Raw genomic sequence first — 27,198 nt, 5'->3', positions numbered from 1 at the left:
AATCAGCAATGTATGAGTGTACACTTTTCCTCACATCCTCACTAACATTTATCATTACTTATATTTTTTTTATTAATTTTTTTAGTTGTAGGTGGACACAATACCTTTATTTTACTTTATTTATTTATCTTCTTATGAAATGCTGAGGATTAAACCCAGTGCCTCACACATGCTAGGTAAGCACTCTGCCACTGAGCCCCAGCTCTCATTACTCATATTCTTGATAATTGCCATTCTGACTAGAGTGAATGGAATGCTAGTGTAATTTTAATTTGCATTTCTCTAATTGCTAGAATTGTTGAACATTTTTTCATATATTTGTTTCTTCTGTGAAGTGTCTGTTCAGTTCCTTTGCCCATTTATTGATTTTTCTGTTTGTTTTTTTTTGTTGTTGTTGTTGTTAAGTTTTTTGAGTTCTTTATCTATCCTGGAGATTTTTTTTTTTTTTTTTTGGTACCAGGTATTGAACTCAGGGGCACTTCGCCACTGAGCTACATCCCCAGCTCTATTTTGTATTTTATTTAGAGACAGGGTCTCACTGAGTTGCTTAACACACCTCACTGTTGCTGAGACTGGCTTTGAACTTGCAATCTTCCTGGCTCAGCCTCCTAAGCCACCGAGATTACGGGTGTGTGCCATCTCGCCTGGATCCATTTATTGATTTTACTTCTTGCGCTTTAGGAGTCTTGTTAAGGAAGTCAGTTCCTAAGCTGACATGATGAAGATTTGGGCCTACTTTTTCTTCTAGTGGGCGGGGTGTCTCTGGTCTAATTAATGCCTTGATTCACTTTGAGTTGAGTTTGGTCCTTGATTCACTTTGAGTTGAGTTTTATGCAGGGTGAGAGGGGTTTAATTTTATTTTGTTATATGAATTTCCTTTCCTCAGCACCGTTTGTTGAAATAGGCTGTCTTTTCTCCAATGTATGTTTATGGCACCTTTGTCTAATATGATGTAACTGTATTTCTGTTTTGTACCATTGGTCTTCGTGTCTGTTTTGGTGCCAATACCATGTTTTTGTTACTCTGTATTTTAACTTAAGGTCTGGTATTGTGATGCCTCCTGCTTTGCTTTTCTCACTAAGGATTGCTCTGGCTATTCTGGTCCTCCTATTTTCCCAAATGAATTTCGTGACTGCTTTTTCGATTTCTATAAAGAATGTCATTGGAATTTTAATAGGAATTGCATTGAATCTATATAGTGCTTCTGGTAGTCTGGCCATTTTGACAGTATTAATTCTGCCTATTCAGGAATGTGGGAGATCTTCCCATCTTCCAGGGTTTTCTTCAATTTCTTTAGTGATCTGTAATTTTCATTGTAGAGGTATTTCATCTGTTTTGTTAGATTGTCTCAAATGTTTTATTTTTTTGAGGCTATTGTGAATGGGATAGTTTTTCTAATTTCCCTTTCATTTCAGTTGATTCATCACTGGTGTATTGGAATGCAATTTGATTTTTGGTTTTAATTTTATGTCCTGCTACTTTGCTGAATTCGTTTATAAGTTTTCTGGTGGAGTTTTTTAGATTTTCTAAATATAGAATCATGTCTTTGGCAAATAGGGATAGTCTGAGTTCTTCTTTTCCTTTTATTATCCTTTTAATTTCTTTCTTCTGTCTAATTGCTCTGGTTAGACTTTCAAGGACTATGTTGAATAGAAATGGTGAAAGAGGGCATCCTTGTCTAGTTTTAAGAGGGAAGGTTTTCAATTTTTCTCCATTTAGAATGATGTTGGCTTTAGGTTTAAATATAATAGCTTTTACAATGTTGAGGTATATTCCTGCTATCCCTGGCTTTTCTAGTGTTTTGAACATGAATGGCTGCTGTATTTTGTCATGCTTTTTCTGCATCTTTTGAGATAAGCATATGATTCTTTAAGTCTATTGATGTGATGAATTATGTTTATCAATTTATGTATATTGAACTATTGAACTTGCATTCCTGGGATGAATACCACTTGATTATGGTGCACTATCTTTTTTAATAGTAACTTGTTTTAAAGGACTTTATCTATACTAGAAGTTATATTGGCGTGAGGAGCTATTTGTTGACCTCTTAGATGGAATTTCCCTCCCCTTAAAAAAAAAAAAAAGACAAAGCAAAACAAAATACCTGGATTATTCTCTTACATAACCATAGTGCAATGATCAGAATCAGGAAGCTAGCATTGAGACAACATTTTAATCGGTCCGCCTGACTCAAATGTTGTCAACTGTTCTACTTGTTTTCATTGTAAGAATACTGTTGTATTCAGTTATCATATCAAGTTTCCTTAGCTTGGACAATACCTTAGTCTTTGCTTACTTTTCAGTTTCAAGGAGAAATGGCTATTTTATAGAATGTCTTAGGTTTCATCATGATTAAATTCCATTTATGTCTTTTGGGCAGAAATCTTCCCAAAAGCAATGTCATGTTCTTTGTGTATCCTTCCAAGAGACATATGATATTCATTTGTCACATTAGGAAAACACAATTTTCCCCTTGTAATTAATAGATATTTTGTTAGGAGATATTTTGAGCCTATGCAAATTGTGCTACTCCTCAGACTTTCACCATTGGTGAGTCTTCCCTGAATCAGTTGTACAACGAAGATTGCCAAGGGGGCAGTTTTCTGATTCTCTCTTTTCACTATGATTCCTTGTGATGGACTTTAAGGAAGAATTTTCCTTTGTATGTATCTACTTGTTCATTCGTTTATGTTAGTATTGAGTCATGAATTCTTATTTATTCAGTGGGTTTCAGATGGAATCTTACCTGCATTGTTATTCTTGCAACTTTTTGATCAGGTCAGTCCCTGAGAGAGAAACCAAGAAGCTCTTTTCCTCAGTTCTGTTTAGAGGCCATCTCTCCACTCAGCACCCCCGCGCCCCCAGGGTCTTGTAGGTGTCATCTGCTGGTGTGTCTTTGCTCTCCCAGTCACACTGACCGGGAAGAATTCTGAGTTTTAGGAACATTATCCCTGGGTGGTGCTTTCCTTGTGTTTAAAAGTCGTAATGCCCTTTCGCTGATCGGAGGAGAGCGGCGCACGGTCCTGCGCTGCCTCCTCTTAGCTTTCTGCGACGTGGGCAGCGGGGCAGGGGTAGACGTGCAGCGCGACACCAGGCTTCGCTTGCTTTTGGAATCAGAATCATGTGCTGCCACCTGCTTGTTAATTGTGCCTTAAATTTCTCATTCACTCGGATTTTGTGCGGAAAGAGGTTCCATATTGTGTCTTCTCTTCGCGTGGGGGATTCGGGGACTGGAGCAGTAAGATGTGGAAGCGCCTGGGGATTGAATGAGAGCCTCCGCGATCCGCTGCAGGTCTATCCTTCATCCAGCCTGTGGCACTGGGCCCTGGGCTTCTCTCACCTGCGGAGCCCCTTGCGCGTGACCGAGAGAGCCGCCTCCTTGGCAGGGCGCGCGGCCGTGAACCCCTCCTCCTCGGTAGGAGCCCCGCGCGCGCGGCCACGATCGCCTCCCTGCGTAGGAACCTCTGCGCGCGGCCGTTTTATAGACTCCTCCTCCTGGCCGTGCCCCTTCCTCGCGCACGGCCGTGAGCTCCTCCTCCCGGAAGCGCCCCCTCCTTCGTGGAGTCACCTCCCCCGCCCCTCCTCAGCGCGCGCGGCCGGTGGCGCGCCCGCCCGACAGCTGTTTGCCATCGGCGTGCCGCTCCCGCCTGCCGCGGCGTTGCCCCGCCTCTGCCAACAACCTCTTCTCTGATTGGCCCGGCGCTTGTCTCTTCTCTCCCCACAGCCAATCGCGCCGGGCGAGGAGCTCCTGGTCTGGTACAATGGGGAAGACAACCCCGAGATAGCAGCTGCGATTGAGGAAGAGCGAGCCAGCGCCCGGAGCAAGCGGAGCTCCCCCAAGAGCCGGAAAGGTAGGACCTGCCGGCCGGCCGGCCGGCTGGCTGCCCGCCCTCGCCCGGCCCGCAAGCAGCAGCCGTCTCGCTGCAGCCGGCCGGGTCGCGGTTTGGATCGCGGGCCGGGCGCGGCGCCAGCGGTGTCTTGGTGACCTTTTTCGGACTCGGCCCGGCCGGCCCGCGATCACCGCCGGCCCTGCTGCTGAATCACGGCGGCTGCCGCTCGGGCTGTTTGCTAACTTGTGCCTGAGCGCTCGCGCGGCGAAAGTGCGCGGCGCGGCCGGGTGCGGGCTCTGCCCAGCGGACGTCAGAGTCGGGCCGCGCCGCCCTCGACGGGCGGCCTCCGCCTTCCGGCCGCGGCTGACAGCCCGCTCCGCGGACAGCGGAGAGACCGGGAGGAGACAGCGAGGGGGGAGGGAAGCGCCTGCCGGGAGGGGAGAGGCCGGGCCCGGGCCCGGAGGGCAGGGACTCCCCGAAGGATGCTGCGGGCGGCGTGCAAGTTGGGGGGGGCAGTTGCTGCTTTGTCGTTTTGAGTCACTTCTCATAGTTTTATGATTTATGATGTTTTTGAACAAAAGGTAAAGTGTAGTCGCATTTACAAAGGAGGGTTAAATTTCTGGTTAGGAAAATAGTTTGGTCGGCTATATCATATTTCCAGCTGGCATGCTGATACGTTGTTGGAATTTTTTTTTTAATGAAGAATTTTAGTGTGAATTTGGGAGTCTTTTATAGAGCTCAGTTTGAATATGTGCCAAGGCACGGTCTGGTAGTTTTTTGTTTTTGTTTATTTGTTTTTTAAAATTAATACAAGTACATTATTATTATTATCCTATCTTAGGTCTTAAGTAACTTTTTGTAATCATCCCAACAAATGAGTCTGTTTTTTGTCCAGAACATTGCAAAGTATGTTGTGGAAGTCCAGCTGTAAATAAAAGCATAAAGTACTTGCTTTTGGAAGATTTTAACATTAATATTTAAAAAATGTAGGCAAGAAGACCATTCTGATTTTTCAGTTACTCGTTCTTTGTATTTCGCCGCATAATGGAAACATAACTAATTCCCTAAGGGCCGGCTAGTTGGTGGGCCTTGTGCTGACTACACTGAAGGTCATTAAATAATTTGATTCTGAATCAGATGATCAGAGTTTAGAACATTCTAGGTCTTATTTTAATTGTTTTAACCTTGTATTGGAATTTTTTTTATATCAAGCTTAGTGCTTGATTGTTGGCAAACTCTTCACAAAATTTTACTTGCTCCTTTATTTAGTATGTATTTTATTTATAATTTATGTTATCAGCCTTTCCACAAGAGTTGTGATTTGTATGGGCTGGAGATTGGGAAGTGGGGACTCATTACTGTGCTACTAAACATATTTATGTATTTAAACATTTGTAGCTTAATAGCAACCTCACCCTAAGGCTTTTCTGTTTGGCATAGTTTGTGCATTTTCAGAATGTATTTCACTACTCATTTGCTTTCTTATTTATCTTTTATTGTTGTGTCCATTTAATTGGATATAGAGGAAAAACCTGAATGTAAACTGTTTGTTTTAGTAGTTGATAGATGAATTTATATATTTCATGCCTAGACTGTTGTTTTTCATATTGAGCTAAATAATTGGTATTTTTTCTTATCCCATTATTGTTCACATAACTATTGTGAGAAGCATATAACCCACTGAATCCTAGGTTTTAATTAAAGGACTAGCATGAAGCTCAGGCTTGGAGCGTAACATCTGCTTTGGACAGCTTACTCATAAAAGAGGTCTGGTTGCTGTCTGTGACCTAAAAGTTTGGGGAGTTTGAATAATGAGTCAAACCTTTTTTTATTTTTAAGTTAAATACTCTGAAAACTAATTTATAGCTTGCAAAGACCTGAAATGGAGAGCTTTTTATATTAACTCAGTTCTATTTAGGCCTATGTGTGACCTCAGATATTTAAATAATATCTTTTCAGGCAGTGATGTCAGAGAGTGAATCAGTGCAAATTTTACTCAGAGATAATGTTACCTTAGTATTTCTGAAAGCCAGATGTTGAAGACATACAGCTGACAGGAAGATTGACATTGGGTCTAACCTCATTTTGGTTATGAGAAAGGCAGAGAGAAACAAAGGGCTGAATTCTTCTTCCTAGTTCTGAACCTTGGCTACTTTGCATGACAGCTGCTGTGCCTACAGCTGTGCATGGCATGTGGGCCTTTCAGAAGTCATCAGATTTCTGGTGGATGGTAAGGCCTGTTTGGGCAGTTGAAAAGCCCTAATGCCTTTACACACACAAACTGGCTCCTTCTCTCTCCTCTCTCACATTCAACTAATGTTTATTAAGTCCCTGCCATGGGGACTTTTTGATCAGAAAAAGGCAGCAGTAAGTCTTCCCTTGGTGCCTAGAGTTCAAGCTGGTAGGGGGACAGTAGCACATCACTAAGTCACTGATGAGCGCCTAGATGGTTGGTTGACAGGTAGTAGGCCCTCAATAAATATTCCTTGATTGTCAAACAAAGACTCATACAAACATTGTGTAGAGAAGGAAAGAACACAGTGCTGTGAGAACACAGTTGATATTGTCTCTGACCAAAGAGCATGCAGTTCTGCCATGGGCTACAGATATGCATACACCAGGCATTTTTGACTTGGATTTATTTTGGATTCTCAGCTTCACATTTCTGTTTGACTTTATTCATGTCTGAGTAGCCCTGTAAGGTTAAATGTGAGAAGTTTCTTGTCAGGGAGGGGGTGGTGTTGGGGTTCAGGCTTTTTAAGTGTGAACCATAGAAAGATTATAATCTATAAAGTAGTATAGTAAAGGCCACATTTACAAGTTTCTGTCATCTTCTTGATCTCTGTCCTGCTCCTATTTATGACTATAAGAAATGAGAGATTAAATTTGCCTGTTAGTAACAAGCCAGGGCTCTTGGTGCACACACTTCTGAAGTGCAGTGGCGTGTGTTGCCTGTTCTCGGTTGGCTGTGTGAGATCCATACATGATAGAAGTCCTTCTGTCTGGAAGAAACAACAGTAGCTTTCCACAGATGGGTTTGATGGAAGGAAATAGAAATGTGGACACTAGATTTCTATTAGGTGTGGTGCAGTTCTCCCCAAGACTTAAAAATGGATGTCAGAATAGTGATGTTACTTACTTACACTATCTAACTTCACAAGGCTGTCCTCAAGGGCTTGCGAGATAGTGGAAAGGAATGAACTTTGTGAAGCATGTGGGGTCTTGGTAACTGTAAATGATGCCATGTCTCAGTGGGGCTGGCATGCTTTTTGCCAAGAAACTACTCGGTTTGCAACTCCTTTAATGGGTGAGTATTTATGAACCATAAGTACCAGGTCTCTTCTCCATGGTCTTCCCCATGCTGGAACTGGAGTCTGGCTCTGCTGACCCTCCCCTCCTAGAGGCCAGTTCTCATCTACCGACCTCACTGTTCCTAGCAAATTAGAAGGAAAGAAAGTGTTTTTAATAGTGCAAGAAGTTTTGTACTTGATAGACCTAATGGTGAAAAAGACAGTTCATTGCTAGTTTTGTTATAAACTTGTCTTCTTCACTATTGGGCTTTCAGGTGTAGTTCCTTAAGATCACTTAAAAGGGTCATATAACCCTTCATAAAAACCTTAAATAGCCCTGAGCGTATCAACAGTGACTTTTAGTTACTATAAAGCACTAAATTAAGATTAGCTTAAAAAGAAAATATTTCATTTGTCTCTAAAGTAGAGTAGTTCAAATGAAAAACCTTGATACTGTGAAGTCACTCGGGTATTTTGAAATTGCATGTATTTGAAATCCTTGCTCAAGGGTGCTGAATAATCGAAGCCTCTAAAGGAGACCTATAGTGAGTCTAGGAAGGTAAAAAATCCGTATGCAAAGAGAACTTAGTCCCAGGTAGCCTAAAAAGAAATTGCTAGTCTAGAGCATAGGCGGTAAGGATTGGTGACATTCAGAAGAGAAAAAAGGCATTTAGGGCGGGATTGCCCAGGGAGGCCTTCTTTAGAAAGGGTGGTGGGATGGGGATGTGCAGAGGAGGCTGGGCGCTGTGAGCAGTCAGAGAAGTTGCGGTGTCTGCAGGTCCCTCCAGCTCCTTAACAGGTCTTGGTCAGGCTTGTGTCAGGTGCAATTCTGGGTGTAGAATCACAGCAGAAGACCCAAATGAGGGGATCACAGGCCACAAGTGAGCGAGACACTTAGTAATGTCAGCACCAGGGGTAGAGAATGAGTAAGCTGCAGTGCAGCTGTTGATGGGGAATCGGGAGCCTTTCTGTTGCTATGACATAAAGGACATAGGAAGTTCTAGACTCTGAGGGCTCCAGGAACAAGTCCAGCTTGGTGTTCTAATAGCATTTCTGCTCATGTAGAAACCCACATGAGTGTTTTGAATTATAAAACTCAATTATAATTCAAAATTTGCTGCCAAGTACCATATAAGTGGCTGGGTTGGTAGGTAAGGTTGGAGAGATGGCTGTATCCAGCACTAGACACCTGCAGTGTGGAGCTCTGTCATTGTAACCAAGTGCAGTTCACACTTGGGGTTATGGTTGATGTGTCTCAACAGGAGTCTTGGGGAGGGGAGTGATAAAAGGAGCTTCGTGGGAAAGTTCTTGAGAGGGAAGGAGAGGAGGGGAAGAAGGAAAGAGCAACACATAAGTTATCCCTCAGAGGGTCATGGGATGTCACAGGGAAGGAAATGCTGAACAACAGGTGGAAAACAGATGTGGAGGGAGGCTCTGAAGGTGACGTGGAGCCTCCTGGCAGAGATGTGTGTACCCCAGAGAGTGCTGAGTGCTCCATGAGTATTCTTACTAGCCCTGTGTTTGTGAGGTGGTTCCTACCAGCTCTAGATGAAGACTGGGCCCTTCTCAAGGTTGTAGATCTTGTTCAGGATCACTCTGCCAAGGAATGTCAGAGTCAGAACTGGCAGGGAGGAGTTCCATGCATATTCATACATGCAGTCTGCTTTTTGCTTACTTGTACACAGAGGGCAGAAAAAGGGACAGCACTGTTTAGCACTGTTTCTGCTTCAAGTCAGTGTTAGAGAATACACTTAGTAAAAGCAGAGAACAGTGAGCCTTCGTGGATTGGTCTGCTGATCTTCCCTAGCAGCTGGCAGCTCTGTTTCAGGATCCTTGACCAAAGCTGAGTGACAGTAGCATGGCTGTGGTGTCTGAGAATGATGGCAGATGGGTCCTATAGCTCCACTCACTAACAAGACGTTCACTCATAGTTCTTGTTTGCAGGTGGAGCAGGTCGTGAGGCAGTTGGAAGCAGCTTTGTATCTGTGCTTTCTTTATGCCTTGCGGATATATCATGTTGGACCAAGGTGGGCTGTGTTCTCTGGAGTGGGTTCCTGCCAAAGCGCTCACTGCTTTCTAGCTGAGTGGTGCAGAGCATTGGATGTCCTATCTCTGGTATCTGCCCATCAGGTTGATCTCTCTGCTGTTGTTGTGTGGGATATTTTTAAAAGCTTAATACAATTTTAATTAATTTTTCCAATAGGAGTTAGACTTTTGTTGTTATTTTTTTTAAATTTCTAATTTTATTTCTGCTCTCATTGAATTTCTCTGGCTAAAAGATTGGTCAGTATTTTTGTTTTGTGTCTTTGATTATATACAGCCTTTTTTAATAAGGAAATTATGTTGATTAACTAAAATTTTCCAAGGCATTTTTGCAAAATTTTCAACTATTTTAATGGATACATTTGCAAAATCCTAATATATGCCATAATGAAAAATTGTTTAATAGATCTTTATGGGGAGTACTAGGAACTGTGCTGCACGGTGTCTGTTCTTAGGTGGTTATACTGGTTTTCCTGTCCACTGTAAATGGAAAGGTGAGACTTGGGTAATGCAGAAAAAGGTTTAATTATGGTTAGGTTTTCTAAAAGGTAAAAGAATAATAAGACCTGTATAATGAGCTCAAAATAGTTGGTTTCTAAAAAAAATACTAGTAATTGACAGTAAAACAACAACAATTTGTTGTTCTTTCCTTGAATATAAACTCCAGGTTTTTTTTCCTAAATTACATATTTTTATTGTTTTAAAAATTCCTGCAGTGTTTCCTTGTCCTCAGCAATTTCACGTTCCACCTTACAGATGTCTTATAGTAGGTGGACTTAATATTACTATGAGCAGTACAGAGGGGAGGGTGTGGTTTTACATTTAAAGTCACCTCTAAAGAGAAGGAATTGGATGAATACCCCAACAACACCAGTTTGGAGGTTAAACTTGAGTAGGCACTCCAGCAAAGGCTGAGTGGAGAACTGAAAGTTGCGGTTTCAGATAGCCTGGCATGGCGCTCTGGAGGCATTCCCATTACCTGTTTATATGTCACATGCTGCCAGAAACAGTTCTAAGGTTTGGTTTTATTCATGTTAATAGTTTAGAGGAGCTGTGACACAGAGAAGCAAGAGCCATTTGGGGGAAAAAAATTAAATGTGTTTTCTCTAAGCAAAAAAGATAAATACCAATCTTTTTTGCTTATTTTTCTCCTTACCACTTGTATTGAACTAGTTGCATTGATTGCAAGAGTTCTTGGTTGAATTCCTTTATTGGATGTATTTTTATATGGATGAATCTCATGATTTAACTCTTAATCTGCGTATCATGCTGTTATGTACTGAATCACTACTTTGAACTGACGGTAACAATGATGGCAGTTACTCTGTTTTCTAGCCAACTGGTTTGGTGCTCCATATATACCATCACTAATCTCCCTAATAACTGCAAAGTAGGGACCATGGTTCTCCTTTGTAGAAGAGGGAATTTGCTCAGAGGGGTTACACACTTGCCCACTAAGTACCTACCTTGCTCGCCTACATCCAGTTTGACTCATAATAGTTCTGGGTAGGACAGTTATATAGCACAGCCTATGGTAGTAGCAGTGCTCATTGGCTTTACTAATTAGCTAGGGTGAATTTTCACTACTCACTATAGTGAAAATTGCCCACTTTGATCCTAAATCACAAGGCGATGATTAACTGCTCTTTGGTGTAGGAAAGCTAAGTTATGATGAGAACTGATGCCTCTGGTTATTTTTGCTTTGGTGTGGTTTATGAATTGAATAGACATATTCCTCGGAGCACAAAGGAATAGACAGTTTTTTAAAACACAAAACTACTTTTTTTAAAAAAAATTATCTTTGTAGCTGTTGTTTATTATTTATTTATTTTTTTACTTTTTGTGAATATTTTCTTTCAGGGTTTTATAATATTGTGGCAGTTTTGAAACCACAATAACAGAGCAAGGCTTTGCTTTTGTTCCATCCCCTTTTCGGTGCTGATGGCAGAGGGGTTGGAGTCCAGGACTGTAGGGCTGGCTCTTGTGTAGTTTGACTGAAGAGTTAGTTCAAGGAGCCATGATGTTTAGCTCTTCCTCTTCAGCACTGTTCTTTTGCAGAGAATGACTGGCTGTTCTGAAGGCTAAAATACAAATGTTGAAGTTTTCTTATGCTGAATGTTACAGATCATGAGCATGCTTTAATTAACATAAATTCTAAACATTAATATAAATACTGGTTTAAATCATGCCCGTTTCTGTTTCAGAATGTGACCCAAAGATGGAGACTTGAGGGTTTTGTTTGTTTTGCCAAAATGTCTATTTGCGGGGGATAGTTTTTTATATTTGTCTTGTCCTTTAGGAGAGGGTCTTGTTTGCTGATGAAGCTGTTGGCCTTCCTAACTGTTCAGCTCATTCCACTGGAAGAGTGTGAAAGGAAGCCAGGAAGGGAGGAAGAGTGCCCTGATCTTTCCTGTCCACTCTCAGATTTTCCTAAGGAGAGGCTGGGGTTTATTTCTTCTGTGTTTATCCCACATAGATTCTTTAGAATATATGTGCATGCATAAAATTTAAAAAAAAATTTTGAATTGGGAATAAAATGTAATACAACTTTTTCTGCCTAAAACTTACTGAGAGTACTTGATTTGCTTGTTTCTTAAAAATTCAGCAAGTAGTTAACACCCATCCCATGCCCCAAGCCATGGGCAGGCAAAGCAAAATTCTGTTTTTATTTTTAAAGTATTTTAAGCATTGCCTTTCTGTTCTACCCTTTTCTCCAAAACTTAGGAGGAAGTAATTTTGCTTAAATGTTTTTAAATATGTTGCTTAAGAGGTTAAAACTTGGTGCATATATTAAGAAGAAAATTCTGAGGAATTGTGAGGTAGGAGACTAGAAAATTCTCAGAGTTCTGAAGCATTAATTGTAGCTGTATTCTTATGTCTGTGGTCATGATCTTGAAATTTCAAAATATTTTTTGATGGAAGTTTTTTAATCATTAGCTGGTAGGTATAGTTATTTTAAATGTTACATATTGAAAGCTTACAGCATGTTTTTTTATATACAAAGAATATTTGAATAGTTTTAGAGGCAAAAGATTTATTGTAATGAAGAAATAACGATATTTTATTTGTTTGTTTTATAAAATACCATAGTTTCTAAAATGAGATTACGACATCTAAAATCCTTGCTAATCTGATACTTTCAATTTTATATGTTCTTATTAGTTTACTGTCTAAATGATCAAAAGCCAGTTTCGTCCCTAATGAATTAGCTGTGTCTTACCAGTTCTATATAGTTGTAAAGGATTGTTTTGCTTTGGATAAAAAGAAAAGCAATAAATATTGCTTAGGCTAAAATCTCCTCTTTTCCTCTATTTAAGCTATAGTGATTAACAGTCTTTTTCTGCCTCTTGGTGTAGTCTTTCCTGTGACATCACATGCCACAAAAATGAAGGCAAACTGGTTTGTTCACCTGTGTTTAGATCCTCAAAACGGAATTATGTGTAGTGTTTGAAGCTGCACTTATAGTTTTAAAATAAACAACCACATGACTTGGGGAAATGTCCTGATTTGGCTTCTCAGGTTCAATTTTCATTTTCTTGTCAATTTGAGGCATAGAATATACCTATATGATTCCATTGGCTGTATTTTTGTTCTTAACCTATGGGATTATCAGACCCTGTTTCTCTGTAGAGTAAAGTGACTACTGGCTTTAAGTGGAAGTCCTAGAGAAGAAGGTGAGCTTCACTGTTTCTCAGCCGCCTTGTTCCTTTGCCTGAGGATGTTGGGTTTGAGTCTTCTATTCATCCAGTCAGGTTATGCTGCTGGCTGTGCTGCAGTGGTGAAAGTAGTCCCTGTTGTGATCTTTCCAATTAAAACAGTCTTCTTGTCTTTTTCTATGTAAGGAATTGTAAATTTGGTAGGATTAACACTGGAGCTCAAATTAAGAGTTTCCCTCTCACTGGCATCCAATGAATAAATAAAAAATAATAAAAAGGAGTATCCAACTGTTAATAGTGGTAGTCTTGATTGGAATTTTTTGATGGAGGGTCTAAGATTTCAAATCCACTTGTCTGTGGGTATTTTATCAGTTGCTTAATTGTATAACACAGGAAGTATCTTTTCTGTGTTCGGTGGAGCATAGTAGTGTTTGATACAAATTTTAGTATTAACTTTAATATCTATAATTATCAGTTCATCAAAATTAGTAAATTCAGGAATTTAAGATAGAAAATATTACTACTATCTGTATACCAAAATAAATTCATGGTTATAGTAGGTATAGAAAATGTTAAGCAGATTCTAATCCTCTTAAATTTTAGAGAGATGGGAGTCCTTTAAATCTTATGTGTAGTTGTCAAAAAACACATGGAATTGCCCTTCTTTCATATTACTTGCTAAATCATGTTAAAAAGGAAAATAAAACTTACCTTTTTTTTTTTTTTTTGCTGAGTGGCAGTGTGCTACATGGGCTTCACTGTTGCTTCCACATTGAGTACAAATGGATCAGTATTTCACAGGTGTATAACTTGTTTAAAATGAGCTTGAAATGGTGTGTGTATGTGTGTGTGCGTGTGTGTATGTGTGTGGTGTGGAAGAAAGAAGGCTAAGCTGGACCCAGAATGCGAGGAGATGTGTGTGTCCCAGAGCAAGGCGTTTGTTGTGGTGTGCTGGAGCAGAGCCTTGGAATTAGGAGGAGGCCAGATTTCAGTCCCACTTTACAGTTAGTATGACTTTGAATAGATGATTCTAATTGTTCTGGTCTTTGGTTTACCTATCTATAAAATGGGGGTGAGACCTACCCTGTAGGTTGCTGTGAGCACTGTTAGCCTTTTAGGTACATTCATGGTATACTGACCTTTGTTTTATCATACTGTCATTGATAGGCTCTGGCAGAATTCAGGCTCTGGCAGAATTCATCCTATACATCATATAGTAACTCTGCCCATCTTTTGGCTTATCAGTATGCTTCTAAACAAATGAAGAGTTTCAACATTTTCTAACATGTTCTTTTAAAAAATCCATGATTTGCTTTGATGATGTGGAATGAAGTAGATTTCAAATTAAGAGTCAAGGGCTTATACACGTCATGACCCTGAGGAACTTCTCAGAGACCTGCTTCTTTCTTTAAAGCTGCCTTGCTTTAATTTTTGCCCAAACCAGTACACCTCTGCTTATACAGGTTGGTGGAACAGAGGACTCTTGGAATTTGATATGTGGCATATACCTGGTCAGAAGCACGCCCCTCTCATTATTTGTTTGTTATAAGGAGCTTAAAATTTTCTTATTTTTTTCTTACCGTTATATGGTTCATATCACTTATGAGTCTAGTGTTATAACCAGATTTTACTCATCCAGACATTTTATATGAATTTCGAATACATTTTCTTAGACATTATCAACCTTGAAAGTAATAACGACGTGGGAGCAGTTGCAGAGTTATATATGACAGAATTCTTCGCAGTCTTTCTGGATGTGAAATCATGAAGAAACCAATGTGTAAAAGAACCAGTTTTCTTAAGGAGAAATTACTAATTAAGTTGACGATACCAGTTTTAGGGAAGCAAATGTGGTTGTTACTTGTGTGGCATCTTGAGTGTTCTAAGAAATTGGGGTTCTTTTTCAGGGATCAGTCATAAAGGTGTACTTCTGTTGAAACACAACACTTGCAAACTCACAACCTGGTTCTATGATAAGAAGAGGCTCTTGAGTCCCCAACATTGTTTACCAAATTGTTTACTTATGTCCATTGGTGACTATCTGGAGAGAGGGGCCTCCGGTATACCTGATTCTCAAAGGGTCCAAACTCTCTAAAGATTAAAACCTACTAATGGCAACCCCATTATGTTTAATTTTTAAAATTAAGCAGAAACAGTTGTTTAGAACAACAAAATCAATGGGTAATGGACTTTAAGAATGAAATATACTCAAAACTTATACCATTAAAGCATCAGTAATCTATTGAGGGGGACATTGGTGAGTGATGGAATTCTTTGCTGTCTTCCTACTGTCCTCATTGGACATGTACATGTCCCTAATGGTATCTGGCCTTGATTCTATGTAAAGCAACACCAAGGCGCTAAGCAACTCATTGAGACCTTGTCTCTAAATAAAATACAAAAAAGGGCTGTGGATGTGGCTCAGTGGTTGAGTGCCCCTGATTGTTGAGTAGTTTAGAAGAATTTTATTTTTAGGTAGAGATCTGTAAGAAAAAAAATTGAAATTTAATTTAAATGTAATTTATAATTGAAAAAAATTATGAGGATGTGTTTTAGCTCATTTTCTTCTTCTTAGATCTGAAGGACAGCCTGAGCAGTGTTGAGTCTATCAGAGTTCAGAATTCTGTTTTCGCCAGCATGCACATGAAGAATCTAGCAGTCTGAGATCTTTCCTTCTGGAGCGATGAGTGTTGTCCTTAGTTCTGATAGGGGCACAGCCACAGGGCATGGTGGGGCTGGATGGCAGTTGAGAGCTGCCATGGAGGGATCAGACCCGTCCACAGCACTGCTGCAGAGTCACACTGGAAGGAAAGTGCCTCACTTCATGGTAGGTCCAAGTGATGAGGTGGTTTGTGTGCATAAATGTTCCTGTTTTCATAAACCTCTGCCAAAATGCAGCATCTTCAAATGCTTACTCTTGCATTTTAAGGGAAGCAGAATGAAATCTTGTCAACAATACTCTGTGCTTGTCACAGTTGATGACCAAGACCTGAGGCCCAGGTTAATACTCAACCTGCTTGTTTAGATATTTATTTAAATAATAGTGGTGGGCATAGTACTAGCCAAGGGCATTGAAAAAACAAGAAGACACACAGCGTATCTGTTTGAAAGGATGAGGCCAATTTATGTTTGAAGTTCTGTGTTGCAGAGGTAGAACTGCCTAAGCAGTTGTAACTAGTTATCTGCTAAGAGCATTTTTAATTCCTTTTAAGACTTCATAACTGTGTTGTGGATTTGATTTGATGTTTTTGGAGATAGTGGTTTTTTGTTTTTTGTTTTTTTTTAAACAGTTTTACTGGGTGTGCATAGGTAGGAGATTAGAGAACAGAGAAGCACTTGAGCAAGTTCTTGTTGCTCAGCAGGCCTAGTGGAAAGTTTGAGGCCTGGTCCAAATTGTACTTTGATAAAATTGTACATGTTAATCTCAACCAGCAGGAATGTTTACAGTTATCTTTATTAATTTTGCTTTCATGGGCATTTCTTTCTCTCTTTTTTTAAAATAATTTATCCATTAATTTTCTTGCATGGTGTAACCAAATGTTCATCTTAGAAATACGGGTAGGGAAAAATATACCCTTTCCAATCATTACATCACTGGGAACCACCTGCCAGCTTCTTAATATATCTCTTCTTGGTTCAGTTGGAGTTTACATCTGTGAATGATACACTGCAGCCTGGTGTTAGTAATGACTGTTGTTCCTTTGGACATTTTTTATAAACAAATGTAAAGCATGAATTTTATTATTTTATATCAAGTTTTTATGTCTATAAACTTTTATTATTGAAAATATTTTTGAACTAAATTTTGTAGTTGATTCACCAGAATACTATTTTAAAATTTATATGTGCTTTGAGAAGAGAAAAAAGGACTTTCCATTGAGAATCAATTCTAGAGGGTGTCTCCTCTGTTTTGGGATTGCCAGGCACTTGTAATGCACACCTCTGCAGCAACTCCCACTCCTATTGATTTGGCAAAGGGGGACTGAGACTTGAATTCAGTCCTTAATTTTCCTTTCCTCTTCACTTTGCATATGTTAAGATCTGCGCCCCCCCACCCCCGCAAAATAAAGGCTACTTAAAAAACCATGAGAAGAAACCTAGAAACTAATATATAAAATAAAACAGGTTACCAGCTTGCTTAAGTTTCCAAGATAGTTAATTAAATAGACTCTAAAATAATTTTGTTCGTGCCCTGAGACTTGAAGTTCCAAAAAGTGTAAGGAAACAGTGGTTTTTAAAATTTAAATTTGCCAATATGTATTTGAGGAGTTTTTCCTAGGATTTGGGTAGGATTTGGAAGGATCCAGTGAAAGCCACTATTAAAACCTTTTTAAGAAAAATCTGAAGTATAATATGATGTTGCTTTCTCCCATCAGCCTGGCTTTGGAGGAGAGAGGGGGCCTGTAGCCCTCACAGGGATGGCTCAGCGACACCCCCCTAGCAGGAGCAAGCATTTCAGGAATTTATACTGCAATCTGCAGAATTGCAGAATCCAGAACTTTTCCATTGTTTCTGTTGGAAGCGAAGCCTAGAATTCCATTTTAATACCATGTGCAACTCATAACCAGAGAGGTTTTGTTTTTATAGTTTGCCTCCAAGATTACAGACATCTCTTGGTGAATTTAACTGTAAAGTTTATGCCAAAACAGCTTATTAGAATTTTTTGACTATCAGGGAAATTTCAAAATTATTTCCAGTGAAAAGAAAAACTATAGAAAATGTATAACACACTACTTTCGTAAAAAAGCAACTGTCACAGTATCAAGTGCAAAGGACCCAGAGGGCCTGGCCCCAGGTGGCTCATTTTCCCACTGATGTCACCTTGGTTGCTTGTAGTGACCACTTCTGACCTTGTTGCCACATGTGATGCTGTTGATCTTTATGGAAGCCCTGGTTGCCATTATTCCTGATCTCCAGGGTTCCTGATTCTCCTTGCACTGACTTTGGGTGACTTCCAGGGCACCCACCATAAAGCATTCATTTTGGATATTGAAAGGGATTGTTAACTCTTTAAACTTAGTCATATGTGTTTTCCTCCTTTTCTCCTTCTCTTTCATCACACAAACTGCAGAATGTCAAACCATACCCAATATAACACAGAGCTGTGGTCGTCTTAACTCCTGCCTTTCCTTTAAGGTCTCACACATAACATCATTTGGCTGTTCTTTATTGTGACAAATTTTGCCCTTATCCATTCATTCCCCTTCCTGACAACAGTGTATAGACGGTGTAGCTTTTTCCTTGTTTTAATCTTATAAACGAGTCTTTTAACTTTATGCCTTTATGTTGCTTTTGGAACTTAAGCTTGTCTCTAAAGTAGATGGCAGTGCATGACTGACTGATGGCAGCCCACCACTGGTCTGCACTTTAGGTTCTCAGAAACGTAAAAAGATGTGTGGTGAGCTTATCTACATTAAAGAATTTCTCACACTTGCCTGAATTGCAGGTGACATTGTTATGTCCTTTTTAAAATATATGTATATATTTTAGTTGTAGATGGACACAGTACCTTTATTTTGTTTGTTTTTATTTTTATGTGGTGCTGGGAATTGAACCCAGTGCCTCACTCATACTAGGCAAGTGCTCTACCACTGAGCCACAATCCCGGCCCCTTATTATGTCCTTTTTAATAGTGAAATTAGAACCCAGAAAGCATTTCTAACAGAACTGCTGGGAGAGCCGGAGTGGTAGGTTGGATGGGAATTGAAGTCCCATTTTTGCTACTGACTTGGTGTGAGTTTGAAGCCATTCATGTAATGCACTGAAGCTCAGAGAGGGGTGTGTGTGTGTGTGTGTGTGTGTGTGTGTGTGTGTGTGTGTTTCAGGAAGCTGACTGGGATCTCTGAGAGTCCTCTTGCTCCACAGTCTCCTAGTTCTTCTTCTCTCCCATCTTTTAATTAGCCAGTTTATCTCATTATCCCATGTCTTCGTGTTCCCCAAAGCTTCTGTCAACTTATTACCTCTCTGGTTATAAGTTGCACATGGTATTAAAACTTTAGTTTTGCTTATGTGTTGAAGCCTTTCTTTGACCTAATGTAAGATCATGGATGGCTCCAGCCTTCCCTTGCTGATGAGGGGCCCTCTCCTTTAGGGGCAGGAGGAAGAGGAAGATTGTGCAGAAGTGGGAGGTTCTGGTGGGCAGTGTTAAAAGCCTGGGGAGAGGAATTGCAGTAGCAGAAGATCTACAGCACTGTCACATGTGAGGGAAAAACTGGGGGGGGGGGGGGAGTGAAGAAACACTGGATTTGTAATTATGAGGTCAGAGGTAACCATGGAAGGTGGTGTTCCTTTCTGTGGAAAGGACCAAAACTCAGTTGCAAAGAGGAAAGGCGGGGGTGCAAGGGGGAGTGAAGAAACTGGAGGCAGCGGGCACAGCCCACCCTTGGGAGTAGTGGGTCCATGTTGATCCTGTTCAGGGCAGCCCGTGGTCTTGGTGACCTTTAATGCACAGTTGTGGAACCCTCACAGGCAGTCTCTGCTGATTTGAAATCAGCTATGTATCTGAGTATGACAGCGAGCTCCCCAGAAGATCAGGTGGACCTGGCTTCTCTTCTCTGATACCTAATTCTGATTTTGTACTTCAGGATTGGAATGTTTCCCAGTGCGGAGGCAGCACATACAGAGTTCCATAGAGTTCTAAATTTAATTTACTTAAATCACCAAATGCATGCGACTTTACTGTTGTGATGAATTTTTAATGTAACTTGAGCAATACTCTTAAAATTTTGCATTCTCTTTGCTACCTGAAAATTTTTAAGTGAAACATTCTCTAGAATATCCTGGTGTTTGTCTAATTTTTTTAAATAGTAGAACATAAACCAAACCTAGGTGAAATTATTTACAAGCTGCATTAGGCAATTTTGATTTTGCAACTTGCACCCCAGGCACCAGGAGTAATGTCATCCATTGTCTAAGAAAGTAGTCATTATGGCCTCCTATATGTCTCCGTGGTAGCTGTTTCACTAGAAAATCCTGCTTCTTTATGTTACTTGAGGTGAATTGTGTTTAGATCTTGTTTTTATGCAGTTGACTTATTTTTTTATTTCAGATAAAGCTGAAATGTAAAAATGCTGCTTTCTAATTTGTTGTTCCTTTACTGTTAAATATAGTGGAAATCTTTATGCAACTTTTAATTTCTGTTACCGGTTGAACTAATGGATTCGTAAATGATTCATAAAGAATAATAAGGTGTGCTCATTAAACCATTATTGCTGTTAAGAAATAACAGTAGGAAAAGGAGCACTTTTAGTGTTATTATCTTGGGTTTTAATTTTCACTCCAGAATTAATGCCATTGTGTGACCTTGTTTGGGACTTGGGGTCTTCTAGTGGAATTGGTCTTTAAGTGGTGCTGGCATCAGGTGGCATCACAGGCGTTGGTACAGGCTTGAGAATGAATACAGTGCACCATGGTCTTGGCCTCAGCAACTAGACATAAGTACACAATTAGAGATTTTTTAAAATGTGAGACCCTTGATGCAATAGATATCTACTGTTTTCCTTCTGGAGTTTCACATACTGTTCTTCATCTCTATGTATTTATTTCCTTTCCTTCTGTACATAAAGTTTTGTTCTATCCTTCATGCTATTCTTTGTGGTCATTTCCATTTCACTTTCTTTGTATTTCATTCCTGTATCTTTCTTGTCTAGACCAAGTGGAGCAGCCAACTGGCAGTAGCGCCATGTAGGACCCTGCAGGAACCCAATGGTAAGTGCACTTGTGTACTTGCCAGGCGCCCTGCATTGCCTCTTGACTTGCAGGCAGAGGCTGACGAGCCTCCTTGCCCCTTTGTAAAAGTTCTGCTAGGTTGGTTTGTGTTTTCTTTTTTTGGTACTGGGGATTGAACTTGGGGGCACTTTACCACTGAGCCTTATCCCCAGCCTCCTTTTGTATTTTATTTAGAGACAAGATCTCCCTGAGTTGCTTAGCACCTCGCTAAATTACTGAGGCTGGCTTTGAACTCAGGATCCTCTTGCTTCGCTTCTTAAGCCTCTGGGATTACAGGCATGGGCCACCAGGCCTGACTGTGTTTTCTTTTAATACATCTTATATGGATGACATATAGAATGAAAATCAAATATCAGGAAGGAATTTAACTGATTTGAGGAAGTGTCACAGGCTCCTCCATCAGTGTTTGCTGTGTTTGACATCGTGACTCCAGGCATGTGTAAATGTGAGCAGGACCCTTGGTTCTGACTTGTGTCCTGCCATAGAATTGCTTTGTGCCACTGTGTCCCCAGCCTTCAGTTGTTTCCTCAAAAGAGCAGATAGGATTGTTGGTTTTGATGGTCATCTCATCTCTGCTCGAGGCCGTAATGCAACGTGTCTTGATTAGCTGATTGTTCTGATTAAGACTGAAAAAATAGTATGTGTTGGATATCTCAGTTCCATGAATGAATGATAAAAGAGCCATGCTACACACTGAGTCTATCATGTTCATCAAATTACTCTGGTGGTAAATCTAATTGTTCTATTCCTTCATTTTTAGAATTGGTTTACAGTGTGACCCAAGTACTTACCGTTATTTTTAATAAATATATAGACCACAGAGTCCCTATACTTTTAGTTACCCCACAACACAGAATATTGTTCTAGCCCAGTGACTCTTTATCTGGGAAGATTTCCTTCCAAGGGGTATTTGACCATGTCTTGAGATTGGAGTTATCACAACTAGAAGTGAGGGCACTGCTGGCATTTGGCATATACTGCAAAATATCTTCCAATGCATCTATAGCCCCCTAAGTCAGAGAATTATCTAACCCTAAATGTCATTCACATGTCAGTTGAAGATGCCTGGGTACCCTGCAGCCTTCTTGGCAGGGTGCCCTTGTGGCTCCTCTGCACAGCATACCTACCCCATGTAGTTTCTCTCCAAGATAGGTTGTTTCCACAGTCATGCCTTTTAAAGTGCTTATCTTGGTGGGAGGGGGTGGAGAGAAAAGGAACTTCCCACTGATGTTTGGGGAGTCCAAAAAGGGACATCTGACATTCAGTACCAGCTAGGTGTTATATTAATTAGGCAGGGAATAAAACTCCAAATAACACTTTATCTTTTAGGTGTTATGCCATTACATTTTGAGTACATCTTAATAGTAATATTAAAATTGTGCTTTGTTTTATAATAATGGGAAATCTAGAAATTTCACTTAATAGTCTGTATATGTTTTCTTATTAACTAGGTTTGTATGGCACTTGAGATTGTAAAAAACTTCTGAGTTACCTCTGGGGGGGGTATTTTCGTGACAGATTTTCATCTGTTTTTCTGTTAAATTTTATGCAGTGTAAGGTTTATGTGAAGAGGCCATGTTGAGACTACCCCTCTAATTAATTTTAAAACCTCATACAAAGTAAGTGGTCAGTAAGAAAAGGCCACATTCCCTGGCCTGCTTGGGGTACCTGATTTGGTACTGATGTCTTTTGATTCAGAGAAAATCGTCTCTGAATCTTAACTTTATAATGGAGTGTCTGAGGGTATTACGGGGCAGTGATGAAGCAGCTATGGGTGTCCTCGGACATGAGCAGTAGCACTAGAGACCAGAGCAGTCAGTTTATACTCATAGGCAGGGAACCATTTATATTTGCATGTGTGTGGGTGACATGCACTTTGTTGGGTGTCAGTAATCTGATATAGACTGAGCATCACACATAGGAAGGGTCATACTGGGGTAAGAAAATGAGAAAGAGAATCCAAATTCCCTTAAACTGGAGCCCTCAGATTAAGGCTAAGTGCTGTTAGGTTGACAAAAGGAGAAAACCTCTTAAGAGCTTTCCCACATGGAAAAGTGCCTCTCTGATTGTGCCCCTTGGTTTATAATTCTTCACCTGGTAACATGAATTGGCCATCTGTGCAAACTCACAACTTCTGTTTGTACCAGAATGTGGTTCCAATGGTATATGTTTGTGTCCCATTTCCATCTTAACTGACATGAGACTTGAATGGATGAACAGGTTACCAGAAATGTATATAAGTGAACACTTACATAGTGTAGGTGTAAAAAATATATATATCTTTTTTTTGTGGGATGAAGAATTAGGTTCATAAAATGATATTTTAGAATTTACTTATTAAGCACCTGGGGTTGTGGCTCTGTGCTCTCACTTGCCTAGCATATGTGAGACACTGGGTTCAATCCTCAGCACCACACACAAAAAAATAAAATAAAGGTATTATGTTCATCTACAATTAAAAAATATTTCAAAAATTAAAAAGGATTTACTTATTAAGGCTAACAAGCTAAATGACTTATTAAGTACCCCCCCTTTTTGTTACATCTCTTAAATTTTTATAAAATCTGGTGGTGCTTTTAAGGTTTAGTACTTATTGTGTTAAATTTGTTCTCTACTTTTAATCTCAATGATTTTTTCAGTGATGCTCTTTTGTGTCTCTGACCCCACTTTTATCTGTTGTCTACATTTTAGCTAATTATGCTCCTCTGTAGTGATTCTCTGTAATGGAGAATATCATTTTCCATGTGTTCCAGAAGCTGTGAGTGTTTTATCATTTGTCATTTTACTAATGAGGTGATAATAGTGGCAGGGTAGCTGTAGGGGTTGTTTGGGGTCAATCTGGGGAGATCAGTGCAGAAAGGGGAGGAAGTATCCAGAGAAGAAGAGTGGGAGCCTGTCTGAATTGAAGACTGAGAAACACCAGTTACCACGAAAAAGAAATTTGGAAACTAAAAATTGGAACAATTACAGTTAGCAGTTTTGATCTAATCCTGAAAAAATGGAGCTTGTAACACCAATAGTTACTTGGTACTCCTTTCTGTCCAGTCGTATGTCCACTGAGCACATTTAGGACTTGAGTTCTTTGTTCTAGCTTCTCAAAGAGATGTTGCATTTTAATCTTACCTGCTAAACTGTGGAATCACTTGGAATGCAATTAGTATTTCTTGAATTTCCTTCCCTGTGTCTAGTGAAATATTGAACTGCGCTGGACTTAGAGTTGAATTCCTCAGGGCCCTCTAAGGGCTGTGCCGGCTAACAGTGAATTATTCATGATTATTCCTCATTTGATTTTTGAGCCAATAATGGCATAAGCATGTGTATCTCTTCTAATTCAGTGGAATCTCTGCTTCCATTTTGCTTTGACAGTTATGAATCGTATCTTAACCAGAAGGGCTCCAAGTTATACTATATTGTTTTTCTCTAATAGGCTTCTTACAGATAACTGCCAGTTCTTATTATTTGTGTGGTATTAAAACTCATTGTTATTACTAATCTTTGACATCAATAATGTTCACTTTTTGAGGATATATTATCTTTTAATTTAGCTTTCGTTATAGCTATGAGAGAAATAACAACCAAGACCTAAAAATAAATAAACAAATAAAGGACCTATGGGTTTTGTTTTTCTTCCCCCCCCTCTGGTATGACTTTAAAAAATGTTTATATTCATCATTTCTTTCTTTAGGAATGAAAAGTGTTTATTGCCAAGAAATACAGTTGCTATGATCGGGTTAATAATGGTTTTCTCTAAAACTCCAGAATGATAATGAATAGTGAATAAATATTGTGTTGCAGGGAAGAAAAAATCCCAAGAAAATAGAAACAAGGGAAACAAAAGCCAGGACATAGCACCGAAGACAAGTGAGCCAGATTCCACCTCTGCAAATATGAGAGATTCTGTGGAAGGTAAGCTGTGACATTGGACTTGTCTGATTTGGGTATGTATTACCAGTTAACTCTGTGATTCCATGTTTTGCCCTGCTGAGACTCATCCAACAGCTATGAAGGTATTTAGCAAAAAAGCTACCTAAATTTAAATGTCAAACAGAACTTTCCACTGGGGTTCAATCCATAGTACTAATCAGTAAACAAACAAATAAAATGAAACATACTATGTGATTGCATTGATAATGAATATAAAGTTAAAAGTCATCAAAATAAATCTATGGAGATAGGAGCCAGACTGGCAGGATACAAGAAGGCTTCTGGGATTGTAACAGTGTTCCACTATTGATCTTTGCAGTGCTTATATGGGGCATCATTATGTTGCAAAAATTTTATCTTGATATGCACTTGATGGTTTATCCACTTTAATTTATGGATGTTTTATACTTCTAATTGATTTAACAATTTCATTGATCAGTAATTTAAATGATTGATATTCTTGATCTTTCATAATGTTAGAGGACAAGTTGCCCTGGGCTCATGCAGTTGAACCACTGTACTGGGACTATTGATGTAGAAATGAAGTGGGGGGGGCTAAATTTGCAATGGGCAAATATACACAGAGACTGGAGCTTGCTTAAGAGTTGTTCATTAAGACAACAGAAATTTCAAAATACAAATTTCAGAATACAGGCTTGTGACTCTTTCAAGAAACATTTGTAGAGAAAACAACTCAATAAAATATTTTGATTGCCTTTTATAGCCATTTTATCAGCACTGTTTGTGATGATGGTATTCATAAAGAATTGCAATCTTCTGTGCCCTTATATGAAGCAAGAATAGATGAGTTCATTGGGACTTAAGTGCAGTGACCCCAAGGTGGCCTGGGGAATCAGGTGAGAGGGGGTCAGTTTGATTTTAAGACAAAAAGAATTGATGGGGGATCAGAGATCTTCCCATTTCTATACCAGAATCTTTGTTTGTGCATACTTCAGAAATAAATATCTACTCTTTGGGAGGGGGCGGGGAGAGGGGATAGATGAAACAAGTTCATTTCTCAGAGCCTTGTAAAACTAAGTTCTCTCTCCCAGTAGCAGATTTGCTTAAACATTTATTTGAATAACACAAAAATTTCTAAAGGACTTCCCATACCTGTGTGGCATGTTAAAATTTTTAAAACATGTTTAAAATGTGGCAAACATTTTTTTAAAAATTCAGGAGTCCCCTCCTGCAGTAATTCAGGACAATTATTTTTTCCTCATTATCATTTCCCTTGAAATGATTTCCTAAGTTCATTATTCCTAGGAAATAACAAAAGGGCTAAGACTAGATAATTGAACTAGTATTCATATTTGCATTTGAAGAGCTTGCAACACTTGGCCTTTTCTTTCTTTTCTTTTTGGACTTTTTATTTGTTCTTTTTAGTTATACGTGACAATAGAATATGTTTTGACATACATACATGGAGAATAAGTTACCATTTTTGTGGTTGAATATGACGTGGAGTTATACCAGTCATGTATTCATAAATGAACGTAAAATGTTATGTTCGATTCATTCTACTATCTTTCCCATCCATCCCCCCGCGCCCCCCCGCCCCCGCCATTCCCTCTGTCCAATCCAGTGAGCCTCCACTCCTTCCCCCACCCCCTATTGTGAGTTAGGATCCTTATATCAGAGCATTCAGCCTTTGATTTGGGGGGATTGACTTATTTCACTTATCATGATAGTCTCTTGCTCCATCCTTTACCTGCAAATGTCATAATTTTACTCTTTAAGGCTCAGTAATATTCTATTGTGTATATATACCACATTTTCTTTATTTATTCATGTGTTGAAGGGAACCTAGGTTTGTTCCATAGCTTAGTTATTGTGAATTGAGCTGCTATAAACGTTGATGTGGCCATGTTGTTCTAATATGCTGACTTTAAGTCTTTCGGGTATATGCCGAGGAGTGGGATAACTGAGTCAAATGGGAGTTCCATTCCAAGTTTTCTGAGGAATCTACATGAAGATGGCCTTTTCAACCCTTCCTTCTCCCCATTCTCCAGGATAGTCTCCTGTCTATCAACAGCCTCTTGTATCTGGACAGTTGGGCCACTCTTCTGCTTCTCCTTAACCCATTGCAACTGAATCTCCCAAGTGGTACTTACTTGCCTTAACACTGTTGGCTACTCCGTATCCCCCGTAAGTCCACACTTGCTTATCGTGTCCTATGTGCTTTTGATTCCTCCCTGCTGGAGTGCCCTCTTTTGTTTTGAGTCTTAGGCCCTTCAGTTTGGGCCTGCTTAGTGCTTCCTCTAAGAAGCCTTCCCTGATTAGCCCAGCTGAAATAGCCGCTCCTCTGTGTGCTTCCATAGTGCACATACTTCTATAAGCACAGCCATTAATTTATTATATAGTTGCCTCTGCTCCTGGTGTGTAGCTCCTTTTAAAGTGAAATTTTTACTTTACTGTAAAAATGAATTATCCACTTTAATATATGTTAAAGATAAGGTTAAGTCTTTTGATGGTATTGTTTACCTAGTGCTGCGTCCACTGCGTGCTCAGAGAACGAACTGTCAGGAAAAGTGAGTTCACTTGGCTTGCAGAATTCATCGTAGCTGTGCCTCCTCTATAGGTGTAGCTGGTGATACTCCAGGGCAGGTTGTGTTGTGGACTGTCCTCACCAGCATTTACCCTGCAGCCATAGCTCCCTTCTTGAAGGATCCTCTGTTGTCCCTTTGTTTCCTTTCAACCACTAAACTGTTTCTTTTTCTTTAC

The 27,198-nt window shown here is 39.7% G+C and overlaps 1 protein-coding gene across 7 annotated transcripts in view; it reads left to right on the top strand.

The window, feature by feature from the left end:
* Prdm2 (PR/SET domain 2) overlaps positions 1-27,198 on the top strand; it is a 114,526-nt gene that overhangs the window by 47,986 nt on the left and 39,342 nt on the right. For 6 of the 7 annotated variants that reach the window (XM_076861254.2, XM_077109976.1, XM_076861253.2 and 3 more), the window contains 2 exons: positions 3,728-3,854; positions 24,346-24,456. In XM_076861254.2, the coding sequence (XP_076717369.1) occupies positions 3,728-3,854; positions 24,346-24,456 (238 nt within the window). Of the gene's footprint in view, positions 1-3,727; positions 3,855-20,471; positions 20,530-24,345; positions 24,457-27,198 lie in introns of those variants that run through there. The other variant, XM_076861255.2, reaches the window with a different exon arrangement.

Source organism: Callospermophilus lateralis, chromosome 7 (assembly GCF_048772815.1).
Source record: "Callospermophilus lateralis isolate mCalLat2 chromosome 7, mCalLat2.hap1, whole genome shotgun sequence".
Lineage (NCBI taxonomy): Eukaryota > Metazoa > Chordata > Mammalia > Rodentia > Sciuridae > Callospermophilus > Callospermophilus lateralis.
Note: the sequence above shows the minus strand (reverse complement) of the source record. Positions and strands in the feature narration are given on the sequence as shown.